General features: G+C 37.2%; 1 protein-coding gene across 5 annotated transcripts in view; it reads right to left on the bottom strand.

Moving 5' to 3' along the window:
* Positions 1–22,938, bottom strand: part of Kcnip4 (potassium voltage-gated channel interacting protein 4) — a 500,726-nt gene that overhangs the window by 121,750 nt on the left and 356,038 nt on the right. The window contains exon 1 of one of the 5 annotated variants that reach the window (XM_058572395.1): positions 12,825–12,925. The exons of the other annotated variants lie outside the window; for them this stretch is intronic. Coding sequence (XP_058428378.1) covers positions 12,825–12,880 — 56 coding nt within the window. The 5' untranslated portion in view covers positions 12,881–12,925. Of the gene's footprint in view, positions 1–12,824; positions 12,926–22,938 lie in introns of those variants that run through there. 5 annotated transcript variants of the gene reach the window in all.

Genomic DNA, 22,938 nt, shown 5'->3' with positions numbered 1-22,938 from the left:
TCGGTTTGGGAAAGAAGGATGAAAGCTGTGAAAGACATAGAAAAAGGGAAGTTATAGAGTCGGGGGACTTAAACCCAAGAATACTGACCCTGAAGTCCAGAGTGACTTGGATTGTCAGAAAACAAAGGAGGGGACATTAGTTTGAAAAGAGAAGAGAACTGCAAGAAATAATCACAACAAAATAGGTGCCAACTTTTGGTCCTTAGTCTTCAGCAAAAGGCTTACTCCCACTTTTATTTCAGGAGGTAATAGGAAGCTGACGGAGTTTTAGAAATGGTTAATTAAAAGATATACATTTGAAAGGCCTATGGTAAAGGAATAAATATATGGGAAATATATTTAGGCAAAATATGATGCCCATTTCATAAGATGTCACTGTGTGAGTTAGAAGGTAGACAGTACTCAGACGGCCTCTATCAACTAAGGAGGTAAGGAGATTCCCTAGGAATCCACTACCAAGGGAGTTTGGGTGAGAGTAGCAGTACTAAGTTCTTGGTGGCATATCAGGGGAATGATTTGGAGCTAAAATCTGTAATGGAAGTGATATTGTTAAAAAACCTTTGCTACTAGTTTTCTGATTTTTATTTGGGTGTTTGATTTCTTGATAAGCAAACATCACCCTCCCTCCTTTTTTAGGATTGTCAGAAAAGCAGAATAGTTAATTGTACAATTAATTACATAATCATATAATAATAAAATAGTACCCAATATTACAGAGTGAGTTGATTCTAGGCATTAAGTGAGGTGGTATACACGTCCGGTATATGGTGAACATTCAATTAATGATAGTTTTTTTTTTTCATTATTCATAGAAGCATGTCACTGACCTCTATGTCTACTGTTAGACTTAACAAGAAGCTGAACTGTGCCTGGAAGCACATGTGTTAGTTTTTTTGTTGCTGTGACCAAAATACCTGACATAAACAACTTAACAAAGAAAAAGTTAATTTTGGTTAACGGTTTCAGAGGATTCAGACCATGGCCAGCTGACCCCATGGCTGTGGACCTGAGGTAAAGCAGAACACTATGGGGGAAAAAGTATGGCAGAGGAAAGCTGATCAGCTCATGGCCGCCATGAAGCAGAGAGAGAGGAAAAGCAAAGGGCATGAGATGAGATGCAGTCTCCAAGGGCAACTCCTTGTGTCCCACCTCCTCCAACCATGCCCCACCACCTTCAAGCAGTGAACCCATCCAGCTCTCAATGGATTAATCCACTGATGAGGTCAGAGCCCTCATGATCCAATTCCTTCCCCAAAGTCCCACCTCTGTCCCTAGCACCTCACCAGCAGTTACTGTTGTTTGTATTCTCGATCATTGCCATTCTGATTGGAATGAGATGAAATCTTAGAGTAGCTCTGGTTTGCATTTCCATGATTGCTGGAGATGTTGAATACTTTTTCACATATTTATTGGCCTTCTGTGTCTCTTCTTTTGAGAAGTTTCTACTTAGCTCTTTTGTTCATTTATTGATTGGGTTATTTATTTATTTGGGGGGGTATTAAAAGTTTTTTGAGTTCTTTTTATATTCTTTATATTAATCCCATATCAGAGGAGTAACTGGCCAACATTTTCTCCCATTCCATTCTCTTCATGTTCTTAATCATTTTCTTTGCTATGCAGAAGCTTTTTAGTTTAATGTCATCCCACTTATTGATTTTTGGTTTTATTTCTTGTGCTTTCGGGGTCTTGGTGAGGAAGTTAGTGCCGGCACCCTATATGATGAAGTGTTGATCCTATGTTTTCTTCTAGAAGTTGTTATTTGATGTGGTTTTAGTTATTTGTTTTGTTAAACTAGTTTTCATGAACTCCTTTTATAATGCATATATTGTCTTCTAGGAATGTGCATCTGGGAAATAATTTAATTTCAGGTTGTATGCAAAATTAATAAATATAGTATATTGCAAACAAACAAACAAAAAAAATAGAGCCCCCACCTCTAGATATTACTGCATTGGGGACCAATTTTCCATGGGTAGTTTTAATATCTGCTTACCTAAAGAATTAATTCTTTTGGCACTATAATTTAGATAAATCAACTCTGGATTTAAGCCTTCAACACATGAGCTTTCAGGAGAATTCCAGATCTAAATCATAACACACTAATTCTAAATAATTATTCAATTGCTCCAAATTTTTATTTTTTCCTGGATCTATTTCCAAATTTCTGTCACTGGACAATATATGAAACTCTCCAGACCTCAACTTAAAAATCTATAAACTATGGGTAATATTTGCATTAATTTCATAAAGTTGTTTTGAGAGATCATTTGAATTGCTTACTGGCAGGTAGGAATTAATCAATAGATGACATCAATTGTGATTATTAATAATTACTTCCCATTATTATTATTATTATTAATTACTGCCTAATTACTCTGGAACTCTGGACTAAGTGCTTAGTCTCTGTGCCACAATCTCTTCACCATTAAAGGGGAATAATACTAGGAACTATAGCACAATGTTGTCAGGAGTGCAAAATGAAACAATGTATGTAAAATATTGAAAACAGCACTAGGAGAGGGCTCTATGTGACAACAAAGCACAAGTTCTGCCCCATTTCCTCCATCAGATTGTATGACCCTGGTGGGATAGACCAGTGTCTGGTTTAGTCTTGGTTGCATCCTTGGTACCTAGGATAATACCTTCTATGTAGCAGGTATTGAAAAATATGTTATCAAATAATTAAATGACCTGAGCTTGAGTTCAAGCTCTGTTGCTTAGTACTTGTATAATTCAGAGCAAGTCACCTAATACCTCACATTCTCAGTCTCTTCATCTGCAAAATGGTAATCATGATAGAAGATTACACAGAAGTATGTATTAGATTATTTTGAATGATACATGGTATGTCATAGAATCTGCATGTATGGTTTTTGTTATTATATGACAATTTTCCATGGGTACTTTTAGTATCTGCTTGCCTAAAGAGTTAATTCTTTTGACACCATAATTTAGATAAATCAACTATGGATTTTATTACCTTCAGAAGCACTCACTGGAGAATATGTTTGTCTCAGAGAGATTCAGAAAATATTACACACAGACTACAGCTGAGTTTTGTTACCCAATATTGCAGATGAAAATTTTTTTTGCTAAAAGATAAGTAAAGTTTTTTTCTATCTGTTCATTTCTAGAACTTGTCTTTTGATATTCTTCTTTTTTGAATGAAGACTTGCAAGCAAAGGTGGACTGATGTTTCTAAAAAGGATGGCTGCCCATAAGATTGGATGCTCCAAATCCCTTGTCAAGAAGGCAATTTGAAAGCAAGAAGGCTAAAATTTAACCCAACAATCTAAGCAGATAACATAGCCAGAATCCGTATTTTATAGATCTGGTGGAGTGGAAACTTGAGTCTGCTTAAAGCGTTAGGTTCCCATCTTACTGTCTATAACAAGCCAGCAGAGACCAGACTCATTGACGGGACTCCAATTTAGCTCAAATGTAGCTTCTTAGGCAAATGAAAAATGGGTATGTATAACTCATATCAATAATATGAGTGGCTGAGCATGAAATTAATAAACAAAGAAAAACAGGAAGTTTTTGTTTAATATTTTACATAGATTTTTGGAAGTTGTTGTCCCTCCATCCTTTCTGGCCTAAATTAATGGTACCAAAAAGAGTAGAAAAATCAAATGGGAAGCAAAAAACTTCACCATACAGATAACCAAAAATAAGATGCAATAACCAACAATAAAGTCTGCTTAAAACTGTTTCAATAATTTTTGTATTTCAAGTACTTTAAAGGGGAATGTTTGAAATAAAGCTGTCTCTGTCTTTAACTCATTCCCATGGCCTGCCTTCTCTGCTCCTTATCTTGATTAATGTTCATTACATTTTTGGTGGAATCAACAGCAAAGATTGTTCCTCAGTCTTTCCAATTATGTCTTCATGGTATGTTTGAAGTTCACTCTCCAGCTTACACCTATTGCCAGATATAGTTAGACCTTTGTTATCTCCTGTAGGCAGTGTCATTTGGTGGTGGACACTCTAATCTCTGGAGTTACAACTGTTTGATGTCAGATTCCTGGTTTGACCTGTAATAATTTTGAGATCTTGGATTAATGATTTAATTTGTTTGGTTTTTCTCTTCTAAGTAAGGACTATAATTGTGCCTTCCTATAGCCTTGCAGTTAATATTAACAGTTGTTAGGGCTTACAGTAGTATTGTGCTCTATAAAAGATAGTTGTTGATATTTTCTTTTGCATAGACTTCTGAACCAGTTTTCCAGTTTATTTTCCTGTTTCATTTATTTTCTTTGTAAACGATTTAACTGCTGCCTTCTAATTTATTTTTGTGTCATGTTGTCACTCTGAATTTCAATTTTTTTCTTTTTTGTTTTTTGGGGTACTAGGGATTGAACCCAGGGACAGTTGACCATTGAACCACACCCCAGTCCTTTTTATATTTTATTTTGAGACAGGCTGTCATTAAATTGCTTAGGGTGTCCCTAAATTGTTGAGACTGGGTTTGACCTTGGGATCCTGCTGTTTCAGTCTCCCAAGCTGCTGGGTTTTGGCATGCACCTCTGCAAGGGACTTCCATTTGTTTCTTGATTCAGAAACACATACCTTAGTAGGTTTTGTTGATCGTTTTGATGTCCTGTCTGTGTCTGTCTTCAAATGCTGTTCTTGGTCCTTTGCTTATCTTTCCTCTGGCTTTGAGTTCACCATCCACCCTTTCAAAATGGGACTTATGTCAACTCCTTGTACACTTGTCTGACTCAAAATCCCAGTTATGACACAAAATCAGTCCTCAGTTGAAAAGCCTCATTGAAAAGTCCAAGTGCCTCCCTGCATTGTCAATGTAGCCTTGTGTTGTGTTATTATCGTTTGGATCTTGAGTGTGCCCTAAATTCACATGTGTTAATAATGTCATGTATCTCCAGCCTATAGCATGATTGGGAGGTACGGCCTAGTGGGAGGAAGTCAGGTCATTGGAGGTGTGCCCATGAAGAAGTATTGGGATGCTGGCCCCTTCCGTTCTCTTATTGCTTCTGGATCCCGATGTAATAAGTGGTTTCTCTCTGCCTTGAATTCCCCACCATAATGTTCTGCCTCACAATGGACCTGAAAGCAATGGAGTCAACTGACCATGGATGGACAGGACCTCTGAAAACTTGAGTCAAAATAAATCTTTCCTCCTTACAAGTTGATTATCTCCGGTATTTTGTCACTACAACTGAAAGTTGACTAACACTTGTTGCTTGGAAAGTCTTTCAGAATTTGGCCTCAGTCTCACCTTTCTGGCTAATTCTCTTTCCCAGTTCTTGAATCTCCTGTCTTCACTTTCATTTTTTCAAGTACCTGCTTTTTACCCCTTTGATGAAAATGTGATTCTTCTTCAAAGGAACCACAGAAATACTCCTTGTGACATACACACAGGTGATATTCAGTCTCATCTAAGTGACTAAGGCGGTCATTATCATTGTTGTGTTGGAATAACAGTAGGAGCAACCAACATTTATTGCCCACTTAAATAAATGTTGTAAACACTTCATATGCTGATGTAATCCTCTGAACAAGCAGATAAAATATTTCCTGTGATTATTTCCACCTTACAGTTGAGGAAATTGAATCCCAGAAAGGGTAAGAAAATTTCCTAAGTTTTCTAGAGTCATAGAATTAGTTATAGAATTAGGATGTAAACCAAATAGGCTGGTCCCAGAGTTACCACACCTATTCTGTAATGCTAATTTCTCCCTGGTATTGCTGCTCATTGTATGTTACATGTAGTTCTTTTATGGAAGTGATATATATAGGTGTCTGCTTATTTCAGCAGGATGTCAGCCTTCAGATGGAAGGCTGATCTGTATGTTGCCATGTGCCTGGTATGATTACCTTCCATATAATGCTCCATAGCTTTCTGCCACATTATTGTAAAACTCACTAAACCTGTCAAAAGGAAATAGCTGTCCTGGGACTCCTCCAGCTTTCCCTTACCAAGACCCAGTAATTTTTTAATAAAGATTCCTAGTATATATATGATAGACCAGGAAAAAAAGACTGCCCATTTTCCAGTTGTCAATAAATATCTATGTGACTTTGGGCAAGCCATTTAATCTCTCTCTCTCTCTGGCTCTTTCTCTCTCTCTCTCTCTCTCTCTCTCTCTCTCTCTCTCTATATATATATATATATATATATATATATATATGTGTGTGTGTGTGTGTGTGTGTGTGTATACACATATGTATGTATATATGTATGTGTGTATATATATATACACATATATATGTGTGTATATATATATATATATATATACATAATCTATCTATCTATCTATCTATCTATCTACCTACCTGATTTTGCTCTTTTTTGGTTTGGAAACAGGAGACAATAACTGTTGAATTCTGTTGTTCTCACAGGAATATTATGAATATGAGATATGAAAATGAAAATTTGTTAAAACCTGTAAAAACCCATTAAAAGGGATGGGACAATTACTCTAATTAGTAAAACAGGTAGTTAAACACACATGATCGTCAATTGGTATTAGGCCTAGGCTAAATGAAGCTTCTAGTGTTTGCCACTTTCTGTATCTCATGGGTAGAGTGTCATGAAAAGATAAAATTACGTGTAATTTTTAAACATCTACTACTCATCATGGCCAGAAATCAGAAATATTAACTGAAGGGCTTCTACAATGTTATATCAGGAAAGAGACTTGGGTGCAGCCTCTGCTTCTGCTTGCAGAGGGTGAGACTGAGAACCAGAGAGAGAAACGGTTCATTAAACAGAAAAAAATCCCTGTCTTGATTTTTCATAAAAAGGACCAAAACCTTGAACATATCTAGAGAACTAACTAGTCATTATGTAGACTCTGGAGCTTGACTGTTAGCTTCGGCCCTATCACTTCCTCTTCCTGTTGAGGTAACCCAAGAAAACTAATTAACCTCTGATGTTTCAATTTCCTACCCTGTAAAACGAGGATAGCAACGTCCATCTTACGTGATTACTTTTGTGATATAATGAGAAAAAGTGTACAAAACAACTATACTTGTATAGCACAAGTTAGTGTTAGATGCTTGTTAAATAAAGTTAAAGTAATATCAGAGAATTTGAACATAATATTTTAGGACTCATAAATAAATGCAATTGAAGCATCCTTGCTTTTTACTGAAAAATAACTAAAAATTAAGTTTGTACACCTTGATGGCTTATGCCTCTGGTCCTCTAGAGATACACCTGACTACATGTTCAAGTACAGTTCAAGCTAAATTCACCAAGGAATTACCATAAGATTAATTGATTGTCAGAAGGTTAAACATTTAAATTTTCTTTTTCCTGGCAGTTAATGTTTTATTTTAATTAGCATCATGTTGGCAGTTCAAGTCATTTGAAAACAAATGCACAAACACTCAAATGCTTATAGATCCTCTGCCAAAAGAGGTCTGTCAAACTTTCTGTGTTCAATATGCTACAAGAAAAAAACAACACACACAGAAATGTTCTGCTGTATTTGACATCAAAAATCTCAAGTTCAGTTTGGAAATTGTGTCTTGCAATTATGCAATAGGTGTGCTGATGGTAGCTTATCAGGTATGATGGGTCTAGCCTCACAATCACCTTGTCACAGTTACTCTCCCATTTGTACTCAAACTAACAACAAAACCATGCAATGGAGCCTTAATTTAGTGAATAAATTATTTTGAATGAATGAGGGCACTGTGATATTACTAGGTAGGTGCTCCTATGATTTAAATTTAAATTAAATGGGTATAAATATAAACACACTTCATCAAGTGTTTAATGTTTTATCTTTTGTGTTAGCACCCATTACCTATAAGTAACCTTTTTGTTACTATAATGTCCTTTGAATAAATAATAAAAAATGAATACTTTATTGTTTAGATAAACAAACTGGGGAATCAAAAGATTAGGTAAATTACTCAGAGTTATTCAGTAAAGAGATATAGTGCAGACTGGAGAGCACTTATTTTTTAACAACAACAACAAAAAAATTTCCTCACTTGGTACTAAGGAATTTCTTAGTACCAAGTCATCCATGAAGTAAGTTGTTAAATTCCTTGATCCTATAAATATCTACTCAGTACCAACAAGCATTCATGAACCAGTTTATCAGCTTCAAGGATGATATGGAATTGGAACTAACACTAGAGGAAAAGAAACCATGGGACCGAGGTTGAGTGGTGTTAATTGCCCTGTAGATACCAACTCCTAGATCCCAAAATGATTGGAATTTGGGGAATTTTTTTTTTTTTTTTTTTTTGCCCCTTGGCCTATCGTCTGCCATTCTAAATGCTGCTCTGGGTCTGGAAGACTGATCACTACGGACAATACTCTACACACTTCTTGACCTCATTCCCCAAAAGGATCAGAGAGCAGGAGAAAGAGAATCATCATTATTCATTGTGCCTCCTCCTTGCTTGGTTGATGGCCACTACATTTCCTTACAATGACCAGAGTATCTGTTGGTAAACCCTCTCTCATAGTAATGGCTATAGCTATGGCTTTCTTTAACCTTCTGGTAACTCAGTCCAGTTGCGGAGTTGCTTTATTTCTCTTAGTTTTCTTGGGTATTATGTCTCCTGAGAAGGTGGCTGGGCATATCAACTGAATTAGTATCCGTCATGTATTCATACTCATGATGTTCTATGTACTAAGTACGTCACATGAAATTACCTCATCTCATCCCCATGACAATCCACTTTTCTGATGACCACGTGGTCTTTTTACATTTTGAATAAGCTGTGCTTCTTTCCTCCTTCTGGAATTGTTTCTCAAGGCCTTGGTGCTACTGGCTTATTCTGGCTTTAGAGTCTCAAATGTTGCTTCATCAGTTGGCCCAGACAAGACAGGTCCTCTGGTAGCAAGGTTCACTTCCTTTATAAAACTCATCACTGAGCTGAGGTTGTGGCTCAGTGGTAGAGCACTTGCCTGGCATGTGTGAGGTACTGGGTTTGATTCTCAGCACCACATATAAGTAAATGAATAAGATAAAGGTTCATCAACAACTTAAAAAAATATTTTAAAAAAACCTCATCACTTCTAGAGATCATCTTTGTTTTCATGTTTATTCACTCTTCCCAAATAAGTTCCATGAAAGAAGTGAACCACAGTGTCTGTTCCCTATTACAAACCTGGTCTCTCAAAAATATAACAAAACAAAACCCTGTCCTGGAGTAGAGACTAAATACAGAAACTAAGAGGCAGGGAATTTATGTAAATAACTCTGGGCCTTTTGTTTAGCAGCAAGCACAACAGAATTTAAATACTTGCCAGGATGATTGCTCCCTTTGCCTTTCAACCATTCTTGGAAGAGATAATGAGGGTCTGAGCCAGAGCCACAGTGTGAGGGATAGAAAGTGAGTTTAAAAGATACTTCAGAGAGAAAATCAACCAGAGTTTGGTGACTGGTCAAGTCACGGCTCACCCTGGGATTCTCCATGGCTCAGCAGGCTCACGTGGTGGATGTGCTTTTCTGATCATGAACCTGGCACTGTCTGCCTACCTCTTGCTCCCTGTCCTCATAGCATCTTTTTGGTCCTGTGCCCAGTCAATCCAGGTCCAGTCCATGGATGGGCAGCTAATGAGATCACCTGACTAGTGTAGTGATGGAATTAATGTGCTCTTTTTTCCTAAGTAGTCTACTTCCACACGCTGGGGAATGTGGTGGCTAGTGAGTGAGAGAGTTTTAGATCTTAGAGTTTTAGGTCTTTCGTGGTCCACAGATCATATGCCAAGCCTATAAACCTGCCAGCCAGTTTTATTAAAAATGGCTCTCTTTATAAAAATATATCTTTAGAGTCATTCTGATACATTTCTGGTAACATTCTGTCTTTTATTTCCAAGAGATATCCTTTTTCATCACCTTTCTTTCAAAACTATGTTGCATCCTCTGTATTTATTTGGGGTTGCAGATATTGATGCAAGAGAGGTGCTAAAGGAACAGGAAGATTTTGTGGCCTACTAAGTGGATATGGGGATCCATTTGAAATTTCCATTTTATCTTTCTACATCTACTCTGTTTCCAGTAAATATCTGGTAAGTTGGGGAATATTGGTTTGAATTCAAAGGAGAAAAGCAATGACTCTAATAACTAACAGTCACTGTCAAATAGTAGCAATAAAGACACCTGCAGCGTCAGTGTCACCTAGGACAAGGTTTGGCATTTTCCTACATAATGTCCTTCTAGGCTTATGTTCATCTTTATCTAGGAGATGGTGTGCATGTGGGTACAATGAAAGAAAAATAAAATCAAAGCAATGCATCTCAACCACAATTTTAACTTTTTGTACGTGGGAGTATTGCTAAAAAGAAATCGTGTTGCCCTGCCACCTCCCCCCACAGAATATAATGTAAGGTTTTTGCAGAATAGGGTTTGATTCTTTAATGTTTTTTGGTTTGTTTTAGTATTTTTATATTTGTTTTATTTATTGCTTTGTCTCCCAGCACAAGGAGCAGGAAGTGACGTGTAGTAGATATTTGTTGAATAAATAAGTGAAATAATTAAATCTTGTTATGATGATATGTGACTTTGGTCAGTGGCATAGAAAATGATCACTGTTCTTTTCCTGGACCTTTCACTGGATGTGTCATTTGAAGTTATTTCCATGTATCCTCCATTTGTGTTGTGAAGACTAGTGAAATTTAAGATATTTGTGTGTTTAAAGCCCCACAGCTTTTGTAATATATATATTTGCCCTAGTGCTAATATATCAGCACTAGGGCATTGAATTCAGGGTGCTTTACCACTGAGCCACACACATCCCCAGGTATTTTTATTTATATAGTTTTAAATTTTGCAACAGGGTCATACTAAGTTGCTTAGGGCCTTGCTAAGTTGCTGAGGCTGCCTTTGAATCTGTGATCTTCCTGCTTCAGCCTGCTGAGCCATTGGAATTATAGGTGTGGGCCCCCAAGCCCAGCCTCCTCTAGATTTTTAATGCTCTCTTCCCTCACCAGAACACCATGTTGTCAGATTCTAAGTGTGGTTTGATCCTTAGAAAAAAATGCATTAAAAAAGAATGTTTTTACACAGAACATTTGTAAGTGTACATTATAAATTATACATCACATCTTTATAAAATCAGTTGAGGTTTCCTTGTAGGCATCCTCTGTTTTACATGCCTTAAAAATATCACATAATTGGAGAGAAAAAAGAAAACAGGGAGTGTAGGGGTTAGTCTTATGTGTCAACCTGGCTAGAATGTAGCACCCAGCTATTTAATCAAACCCTAACCAAAGTGTTGCTATGAAATATTCTAGATATGTAATGTCAACAATCAGTTGACATTAAGTAAAAGGCAGATAATGCTGTATTGTGCAGGTGGACCCCATTTAATCAGTTGAAGACCTTAACCCAAAACAGTCTTCCTGAAGAATAAGAAATTTGACTGAAGACTGCAGTGTACTTACTGTCTGAGCTTCTGGCCTGCCCTCCTGCCCTATAAGTGTCAGCCCCTATAGTCCAGTGAGACAATTCCTTCAGATAAATCCACTTACATATGTGTTTATATGAGAAGATATGTGCATGTATGTGTGTGTATCTCATTTTTCTAAAGAACTCTGATTGATAAAAGGATAAAGTGAGCAAAGAAAAAAAAAGTCATATTGTTTACATATTTTCCACTTTGTTGTTGTTGTTGTTTTTTTCCTAATTTAATAACATTTCTGAACTTTGGCAGTTTTCTAAATTATGTACCCAATGCTTGTGAGTCAAGAAACTTAAACATCTATAGGTGCTATGGAAAACAATATGGTGGTTCCTTAAAAATTAAAACTAGAACTATGCTATGATCCTTTAGTCCCACTCCTTGAATATACATACAGAGGAAATGGAGCCAGCATGTCCAGGAGGCATCTGTACCCCATGTTTTTTCCTATACTATTCACAATAACCAAGACATGCAATCAACCCAGGTGTCCATCATTGGATGGACAAAGGAAATATGGTGTATATACACAGTGCAGTACTGCTCAGCCCTAAAGTAGATTGAATCTTATCATTTCCAATAATATAGATGAAGCTGGGGGTCATTATGTTAAGCGAAATAAGGCCCAGGTACAGAAAGACATACCACTGATCCCATTCATATGTGAATTAAAAAGTTGATCTGATAGACCTTGAGAGTAGAATGGTGTTTGCCAGAGCTTGGGGAGGGACAGTGGCAGAGAGAGAATGGGGAAAATTGAACAACAGGTACTACATTATAGTTAGATTGGAAAATCAGATTAGATCCTAATCCTAGCTAGATTAGGAATCAGAAATAATTTCGGATTCCTATTGCATAGTAGGGTAATGATATATTATATATTCCAAAAAAGTTAGTAAAGAATTTTGATGTTTTGCCCCCCCCCCACACAAACATACACACAAAGTATAAACATTTGTGACAATGAACATGCTCACCTTTATCTGGCCATTATACAATGTATGCATGTATTGAAACATCACATGCTACCCCACCGATGTGTATGATTTTTATGCATCAATTATAGGACCAAGGAAAATAGATAATATGACTTAAAATATCCAGCTGCTTTGCCAACAAGTTAAACCACATCCTGTGAATTACTAGAGTTCTAGTCCCCACCCCTCAGATTAAAAAAAAAAAAATTGTCCCAAAGTTTTGAAGCACAGGCTCTTTCTACTAACACTGTGCTATCTGTTTGCCAAATAGGAAGTGTTTCATAATTGCACAAAACTGCTCCTAGGTATGTAGGTAAACATGAGTACATCAACAGAGTAGCTTTTGCTGTATATGATATACTGATTCTTTTGAGAAGCAGAGAACTGCAAGGCATGCAAACCTAACAAAGAAAACAGTTTGGGGGTGGAAAAAAAAAACACAAAAAACCAAACTTGCTTTGAATAGCAGGAGACGACGTTTTGGCAGCTGAGCAGGGCAAGAGCTTCATGAGTCGCTCTTTAATGCTGCGCTTGGTGTTGTTCTGAGCGTAGAGGAAACCTAGAAAATACACGATCAATTCTGTTAATGCTGTCTGCACAGAGGCCCTGGGCTGTGCTGCAGGGGTTATCAGAGAAGCCAGGCAGGCAGGATCGGGGATGCAGCCATCTGCTCAGGCAATCGCAGGCACTGGGTTGAAACTCCAAAATATCTTTCTCCTTATTTGAGCTTTCTTTTTTAAAAAAATTCTTTACATTGCATTAAAAGACAGTGATTAACAAGTAAAAACAGAAACATGAAAGGTTATCTATAGGATGACATTAGCGAAATTTGGTGGCTTTTTTGGCCTTAGGTTAGGAATAAGACAAATATCACTAAAAGAGTTAACTGGATTGAATCTTTAATATTCAAACCAGCATTAGGAGCCCACTTTGCAATTTTCTGTTCTCATTGCTCCCCGTCCTTGATTACAGAGGAGATAGATGCTCTGCATAAATCATTCACACCGCGAGCACCTGTTAGTACCTTTGCCTTCCCTGAAAGTGAAAAAACAAATGTCCTCAATATGCAGCTTCATTAGCATACGCTGACATGCCCGGAGATGTGACAATCCTTCACATTTTTCACACATGGACATTAATGAATGGAACTTATTCAAGCAGAACAATTCCAAAAAGAAGCAATGTGTGTTTATAATATGTTAACCCAGGAAGAGACAGAGCACCATCTGTGACTTCACGCAGTTGGAAAGGACCCAAGGAATATCAACAGTGACCAGCCAGGCAAGCTAGCAAACACCTGAAATGAGGAGCCTGCTGTCCAGCTCCTCATCAACTTCATACTCTGAGTGCATAGAAGCCTGAATTTGCATGTTATTATCCATCACTTCTCCAACATTAGTTTGGAAGGTGTCAAATGGAAATGGAAAGCAAGAGAACCAATTTAAATTGAGGTCAGACCATCTTTATGGTATGGATGTAGAAAATGTTATCACTTGTACCTTTTCTACTTCATGATTTCTTCCTTGCAATTATAAACAAGTCCTGACCCCAAGACTGTGGATCTCTTTCCCTTTGGGACTGATTCTCCTCTCTATCAGTATCCACTGGCAAAACTCCTATGTGTGGGTGAGTGACAAAATGAAGTAGTAAATATGTAAATTAAACCAGATCATTTCCTTGAAAAAACTGCCCTCCTCCTGGCAGGGAAGCCAGTTCCTGCAGAGTCTCGCCCTACCCTGCACTCTGCCCATGTTTCCATCTGCCCTCATTAATGCTCCAGACCCTTGCCCACCAAGCATACTGCCCACCAAGCATACTGCCCACCTTGCCTTTGCTGGAAAGGCAAAGCAGATCCTCCTCTGGCCTTGGGACTTGGGCCATGTGAAACATCTTGTCCACTCAATATCTCACATGCTGGTTGAGGATCTGGCACATAATAGAAGGTCAATAAATTCACTTTGTACATATGAAGACCTGACATCATTCCTTCGATTTGTGTCTAAGTATGCTTTGAAACGTGCACAATAAGTCTGATTTGCAGAAAGCAGACTCTTTACTTTGCTTCTTCCTTCTCCATCTCCAGAGGAAGGCAATCATCTCAGTATCCTCTGCTTTGTAAACTTCTATAGGGCATCAGGGGGTTGCTCTACCTCCTCAGGCAGGACTCTACTACTCTCTCTGCCCTGTGCAGGCTCCATGGCACCTAGGTGCTGCCCCCTCAGTCTGCTCAGCCCCTTTCCAGCTGTCAACATGGCCTTCCCAGGGCAGCCTTTGAAACAGTTCAAACACACTTTTCCGTGGCACATTTGCCCTCTTGTGTCTCCAACTGGGCTGTAGGGAGAGGCTGCCCCTCTGCTCTGTCCATCCCTCTTGTTCCAATATCTCTCCCTAGTGCCCTGTTGTGCAGGGTACCAGGCCCTACTATGGATGAGACCCCATTCTGACAAGAAGCTCAATAGAGAAGTGTCTACAGCCTTCTGAAGCAGGACGTAGGCATGAAGTTAGCCTCTTACCCACTCCTTTGTTTCCAATGTGACTTCTTGACATCTAGTCAAACTCTACACTCAAGGCAGGCATCAAAGAAATATTTACTGGTTGTTTGCCCCTTAAGTTCTTGGTTCTTTCTACTCAATCTCAAAGTGGTTTCCTGGAACCACAGGTGTGGAGGGTGGAGAAGGGAGTTCCTCCTTCCCACCCACTGACAGTGCTCCCCTGGTTCCCACTAGGGTCGGATAAACAGGTTGTCATTATCAGTTAGGAGTTAGAAGCCCAGGATTTCAGTTCCTGTCTTATTACTTCAAGCTGACTGACTTTCTACAGGTTAATGAACTTTGGGTCTCTAGCTTTCCTTTGTGGAACAAAGGGATTTATATGAAAGAATCTTGGTTGTTAATACAGCATTTAAAAAGTCTCTTTTAGGAGCATATTTATGTATAATTTGTGTATGATTCCTACCCTGTGTCTACACTGTTTTATCCTCTGTGAGATCTTATACTTTTAAGGATGTGGATGTGACAAAATCTCTTCTCTCTGTCTCTGTCTCTGTCTATCTCTCTGTTCCTTGCCTCTTTATCTTGGCTACCAGACTATTTTGCTCTTTTCTTCATAAAATGTAGTTGGTTGAGTAGTCAGGGACTAGCTCCAAACAGCCTGTGTCAGATCCCAGCACCATGTGACCTGGGGTTACTTGATTATTAAGTCTCTTAATAATCTCGGTTTTCTCCCTGGTGAAATGAATTAGTAATAGTATTGACCTGAAAACATTGTAGGTATTAAGTAAAATAATACAGAAAATATTTGGCACAATGTCATGTAATGCACTCTTGGCAAATGTTAGACATAAAGTTTTTCACTTATTTGAGAATACCATATTCCCTCCTGTCTCAGGGACTTTCACTTGTTCCTTTCTGCATCTGAATGTAAGTTTTACCTCCTCTTTCTCAAGTTAATTCCTGTTCATCCTTGACATTTCAGTTCAATGATCATTTCTGAGGACAAACTTAAATGACATATCAAACTGGGTTATGAACAACTATTCTATGTTCCCATAGTTTCCTTTATTTCTCCTCCATACAAGTACAATGAAAACAACTAATGATATAATTACACATTTGACCTGTTTTCCACACTGCAGTGTAAGATTGAGGATTTCCATTTCCAACCTTTAGAGAACCAGTGTTATTGGATGTGCTGTTACACTACAAGCAACCATGTAACCAGATAAACTATATGAAGCAAATATTTTAAAACACAGGACAATAAGCAGTATAGAACTATGATGTTTGGGAGAAAAGATGCAAGCAGTGACCTTAAGAATGCCCCCTACCTCTGCCTGGGGCATGTTCCTTCCATAATTAAGAGAGATGAAGTCCAAGCTAAACCCATGCTCCCTGAGATGCAGTGGCAAAGTGGCATTCCAGGCTACTGGCATTTCTAGGGAAGCCAAAATTGGAGAAGTAATGTCTGTGCATGGTAGGGAGCAAAGGACCCATATGAGGAATAAATGTGAGCTATTGATAAAGGGCTGAAATATGCATGATCAGTGGAAAGCCCCAGAATACTTATCAAGCAAAGCTGCTGCATGGCTGAGAATCTAATGGAGATAACAGAAATTCTGTAGTACTTACTGGGCAGTGTCGGAGATCTAGACCAGGCAGAAAGAAAAATAAAGAAAAAGGTAAAAGAAAAGAAAGAAACTTCATTCTGCATTACTGGCATTCACATGTGAGCTCAGAAAGATCATTTTCAGAATCAGGACAGTTTCTTGGAGTAAGTGCCACACCAACCAAAATTGACCTTCCCAAACCAAAGACACAACCAAAGCTAGAAAGACTGAAGAGAAGCATTGAACTACGGAATGTCTTCTAGAACAATATTCAGCACATTTTATATAATATATATGACCTAAACTCCTTCCATTGTATCATAATAATGTCTTTTGTGCTATCAAAAATTGTTCAACATGTAAGGGAGCCAAAAAATATGACGCATAATTGAGACATGAAAGCAGCCAATAGAAATAATCCTAAGAATGAGGTAGATGTGGAAAGTAGTAGGGAATGACTTTCAAGAAAAAGATGGTCATAGTAGGTAATGGTAGAAAGTTTTAGAAAAAAGAATTAAAACAGCAAAAAGGAACCAAATGGTGATTCTAAAAATAAAATAAAGAAAAATCTATAAAATTGACTTAACAGCTGATTGTGGACTACTGAGCCTAAATAGAGATCAGCAGAAATAAACCATTCAATCTAAATAGAGAGAAGACTTTAAGAATTAAAAGAGTCTTAGTGATCCACACAACAGGTAAAGAAGCCCAGTACAAGTATAAGTGAAGATAAGAGACGAGAGAAAATGTTGAAGAAATAGTGTTTAAAAATATTAATGTAGAGATCCAATGAACTTCTAGACCTCAAACAAGACAAATATAAGAAGCATTCACAGCTATGTCACAGTCAGTGCAGAAACTGAAACTGAGAAAAGTATTTTAAAAAATAGGAGGAAAGTACACAAACTGATCTGGTACATGAGAATGGTTTCTCATCAGAATCAACAGAGACCAGAAACAGTGTAATAGCACACAATGTTCTCAGAGGCACACTATCAACCCAAAATTCTATACTCAATAACAATAGTATTTGTAGAATGAATATGAAATAAATATATGTTCAGATAAACTAAAGCTGTGGCTACTTATAACTAAGAGACTTACACTAGAAGAAACACCAAAGGAATTTCCTCAGGCTAAAGGAAAATTATAGGGAAATTTGAATCTACAGTTAGAAATAAAGAGCACTGGAAATTGAAAATATGTGAATAAATATGAAATGTTATTTTTTTTCTTATTTTACTCAAAACTAAAACAAATATATTGTGGAATTTATTACTTTTACAGATGCAAAATTTATAATAATAACAGCACAAAGGTCTGTAGAAGAATGGATTTTTTATTGGTATATGGTTTTTACATTTTATAAAGTGGCACAGTGTCAATTCTAAGTAGCCTATAAAAAGTGAAGGAGACGTCTTGCACTTTCTAGATGCTAGGCCACCAACTAAAGACAATGCAAGGGGCTATAGTCAAAACTTCAACAGAGAGGTTGAAATGGAATACTAAAATATTTAACTCAAAGGAAGTCAGGAAGAGGGAAATAAAGGGACAAAAGCTAGAAGGGACAGAAAATATGGTGGAAGTATGCCCAACCATATAATTAAATCCTTCACTGTGTTTTTCTTCTTCATGACTAAATTCTCATTACTTTGCACAGTGCCTGGTATATCAAATGTTCAATCAATATCTACTAAAAGCATGAAATCAGACTATACATCTTTTATGATGGTCTCAGAATGTGCAAATAATTAGCAGATTCATTTAGACTTTGCATGGTATCTCCCTTGCCAGTGTGTGATGCAGTCCCCTCCTATATCCCAAGGGGCTAGTGTGAAAGTAGTCTGCTAAGGTGACCCTGGAAGAACTAAAGGTGGGACTGTATTCCCCAGTCCATAATGATAGAAGGAAATTGATGGAGAAGGTGCGTCAACCACAAATGTGCTTTAGTATGTAGGACATTAACTCCTACACAGACTGAACACTCTGACAGATTAATTGCCTTATAGCCCATAAACACTTATCTATTCATTTATTCAAAAATATTTACTATGATGCATATATTATAAACTTTGCAAATAACATTCTCTGAATAATTATGGATACACAGTGGTCACATTTATAGAGTCCCAACTTGAGAATCCAACCAGCTACCTCTATCATAACCCCTATTGTGAAGCAAGATGGATTTGTCGATTTGTCTAGTTAAACCCAGAATTTGTTGAGGGGACGATTTTGTTCATTCATTCATTCAGAAAACACTTGTTGAGTACCTGCTATATACTAGGCACTGTCCCAGGTGCTGGAAATAAAATCTTAAGAAAAGAAACATTCATAGTTTGATGACATTACATTATAGTTGAGGAGAAAAAATTAATAAACAAAAATAGATAGGAAAACATAAAATATATCAGACAGAGATCAGGGATGAGAGCTACAGATGCCTTGGTGGACAGGGTGGTAGGTTTGGGAAAGACTTGAAATTTTAACTATGGTGGATGGAAAAAGGCTTCATTGAGGTTATATTTGAGCAAATATCTAAATGAGATGAGAAAGTGCCTTACCCTATTTTACTTACTAATAATCAGCACAATATATTTCATAGATTATATACCAACATATGTTTATTGAATAATGAGTAGCATTCATTAATTAATCTGTTAAAGTAATATTCATTGGCACATACATGCACAGATTAATATTTTAAATTAACTGGCAACATAAACTACTAAGTCTAATGATCTTTTCACAAATTTAACACCTTAGAATTCAAAATTCAGTCAACTCCCTATCTCTTCATCTCCAATGCAAGCCCAACTGCTGGGGTACTGACCCTTCAAAAATAATGAAAAAAAAAAAGAAGTACCAAAAAGAATCAAAACCACATGTACAAATATGTCGGCCACTTTAATTATAATATAATTGCATGAAAATGCATTCTTTTTCACCCAGGGGAAAGTTTTCACCTGCTACCACCTGAGCTTTCAGGAAACAAGTCAGTTCTTCATCTTCTGGGCACCTCCTTTCCTCTGACCATGAAGATTTCAATAATGGCACATACGAGTGGTCATTTTTCACACTGGTTGTTTTTGCTATTAGACAAGAAGTGCCATTACATGTAAATGTCAGGTTTTAGTGCTGAGTGATGGACCATGAATTAAGAATTCAGCAAGTACTGATGATGGTAATAGAAGTGGAAATTTCACCATAATGAGAATTATGTTTGTCTTCCTGCTTTGTGCAGTACAGCTGAAAGCAAAAACTTACATTTCCTGTGGTTTTGCTTTGAAATAAAGGCTCCTACTCCATAATTCACAGCCCTGTTCAGCTTCCATCTTTTGCTTTTGAATTATGGACAATGTTTTTCTTCCTAGTTTCTAAGCCTGTGGATGTCTGATGGAAAAAGAAAAATGGCTTAGACTATTTAAACAGAGATGGTATCTTCCAAGGATCAATAACTGTGACAAAAATCACCAGGAGTTTTAAAAGCACTGTGATCCCATCTGGGTCCTTCTTTGAATCAGTGACAAGCTGATTCATTAGCAGTGACTTAGAGCTAGGGGTAGGAGGTAGATTCTTCACTACTTGCAAATGTGATCTGTCTGCTAGGATATCTGCTTCTTACGTGAGATTGCAGCTCATAAACACACACACACACACACACACACACACACTTCATTTCATATTTTAAAACTCATTCCTGAAAACACAGGGCCCCAGGTTATTCAGAGTTTGTAATATGGCAATAATTTTTGAAAAAAAGTTGCTGCCAAAGCATACAATTGTCATGGGGTCTTGCATTCAAAATGTTCCCCTATAAGAAGAATAATGGCAGTGTTAGTGAAAAAATAAGAGAAGAAATATCTACATTTCATTTTGTGACCTGAACGTTGGAGGCATAATTCTAAGCTCCCTAACTGACCTGTTTTGTTTTTTTCTGATTGTAAAACAGGTACCTTTTTCATTAGTTAATTCAGAAGGAGGCAGCCAGCAGGTGCTTGAATTTGCTGATAATCATCTACAGTATCTAAATGCAAATAAAGCAAATTTCATTCCACTTAGAGCTGCCACTTAAAGGCACCTGCTTTTCAAATGATGAATGCTCTCCTGCCTCTTAAGTTTCTTTCCCTGGTTCTCTTGGCCTGTCTTTGTCTACTCTAGAATCACTCTTTCTTAGATGAAGTACTTATCCCTTCATCTCCATCTTTGCCTATCTTCCTGAGAAACTCTGTCCATGAGTTCTCTGAATCCTTGTCTGTATCTTTATTTCTCAGTGTTTCTCTGTCCTTTTAGTCTCTCTGTGTTTCTCTTTCTACCCCAGACTTATTTTCCCACTCAATCAAAAAAGGACTCAGTGTGATCTTGTTTACCTTTGGGTTGTCTGTACTTCATGAAACATTTGGAAAGTGCACAAAAATAATTGTAAATTCTCTTACACAAATGTTAGTAAACAACAAGATGGCCAAAGCTACAATGTTTTCAAAATCCAACACAGGTTGAGTATCCATTGTCCGAAATGCTTTGGACCAGATATTTCAGATTTTGGAGTTCTACATTTGGGGATGTTTACATAGACTTTACCAGTTGAGAATCCCTAATCTGGAAACCCACCTGTGGATAGTTTCCAGATTAGAGTGCTAAAGCTGTCCTAAATTCTAGTGATTGTTACTATTCTGCTCTCCTAACTCAACTAGAAAGGAGATACTAGCAGAAAGAAACAACGTGGAACAAACATCAACTTTCCTTGGAATCTTTTAAGATTTGTTATTGAAATTCTTCTCCTGGGGATATCTTTTGTGTGGGAATTTGGAAATGATCTGTGACTTCCTATTAGTAAAGTGGTAAGACCTCTTTGGGTTGGTCCAGAATAGTGACAGTTTATGAGAGTAATCTTAAAACCCTATGATATCACCTCTCCTTTTTTGTGCTCAAAAATGTCCTGGTTTAGATGGCAGATTATATAGCCAATGCAATATTGGCAGTCTTTATGGTCTGTTCTCACAGACATTCATGCCATTGGTCTAAACACTCACTTCATTACCCTGTAGACAATGTGAATGGTGGAACTTCATTTTAAGAAACGGTATTTAAAAATAACTGGAATTAGTAGTAAAGATGAAATAGGGAGATAAAAATATAAGTATTGGGGGGCATATTGAAGATAACATTTATTATGGAAAAACTGTGGCTTTGGAGTCAGAAAGAACTATTTGGAATCTAAGCTCTGCCACTTTTTGTTTGTAAGACGCTGGAAAAGTAACTTAATCACACTGAGTCTCTTTGATCTCATTTGTATCATGGGAATAACATGAATACCAGACATGACTGTTTCTTGGGATGGTTAGGAAGTTCAAATGAGGTTACATAGACACTGCTTCTGGCTAGATAAAGTTCTCCTTCTTTACTCATGGATGCTGGGAGAAATGTGTCTAAGGCCAGTAACACCAATAAAAAGGAACTTTCCTAAAATATCAGCAGTATTTCTTTGCTATAGCCATCACAAAGCACCCCACATCACCAAATCTCTCAAGTATTTTCTCTTTATTTAACTTTATTGTAAACATGGATATATGAATTAAATCTAAATCTTAGTGTATCATTTCCCTTCTTCAACCTAACTCAAGTAACTCATGCTTAGCTTTTAACAAATTTAAAACATTAAGCATTTTTAATAATTGAGCATTATAACTTCAAATTTTCCTTTGTGACCAGTTAGTTGGAGTCAAAGCTGGCTACAGTTCACCGAGGCTGATTCTCTTTATGACAAGAGATCACAAATATAATTTACAAATTGATTTTTAATAAGATTTGGGATTTATAAAATAGGATTTGGGATCATAATGTTCATTTTCTAGCCCAATAGAGTGTTGATTATGTAATGAATCTTTCTGCTCCTCCATCCTCGGGCACGGGAACTGGTGTGTTTAGGCCCAGCTGCCATTCATTTTGATTGACTCATTACCTGACCAGTGACTTTTAATAACACACTTGAAAGGATTTTTGAGGGAAAAATAACTTGTTTCCCTTATTCATTCTATCCAGCCTTTCTCAGTATAAAACCCTATACAGTCTGAGAGTGCATTTTAAGAACTTTGGCTTTTATGCAGAGTAAAACAGGGAGAAAATAGAGGATTTTTGCATAAGGAAGTGATATTCTGTAGCTTACCGTTTTATTCCACAATATTCATTGAACACCTGCTCTGACCTGGCAAAAACATAGTTCCTGCTCTGATGAAACTTAAAATTCAACAAAGATGGTAATTATGAAAATGAGGAATTAACAGTACAAAAAGTTCACTAAATTTCACCTTGAACATGATCTTGTCCTAAGAATGATACAAATAAATAAAGCCTAAAGTGCAGTGCTCTGAGTATAACAACAAGGAGTACTTTCTGTGTGCCAATTACTTCCCAAAATTATATCATTTAACCTTCAGGAGAGCCCCATGTGGCAGCTAATAT

Source organism: Marmota monax, unplaced genomic scaffold (genome assembly GCF_021218885.2).
Source record: "Marmota monax isolate L192 unplaced genomic scaffold, Marmota_monax_Labrador192_F-V1.1 WCK01_AAM20220418_F8-fsc00009, whole genome shotgun sequence".
Taxonomy (NCBI): Eukaryota; Metazoa; Chordata; class Mammalia; order Rodentia; family Sciuridae; genus Marmota; species Marmota monax.
Note: the sequence above shows the minus strand (reverse complement) of the source record. Positions and strands in the feature narration are given on the sequence as shown.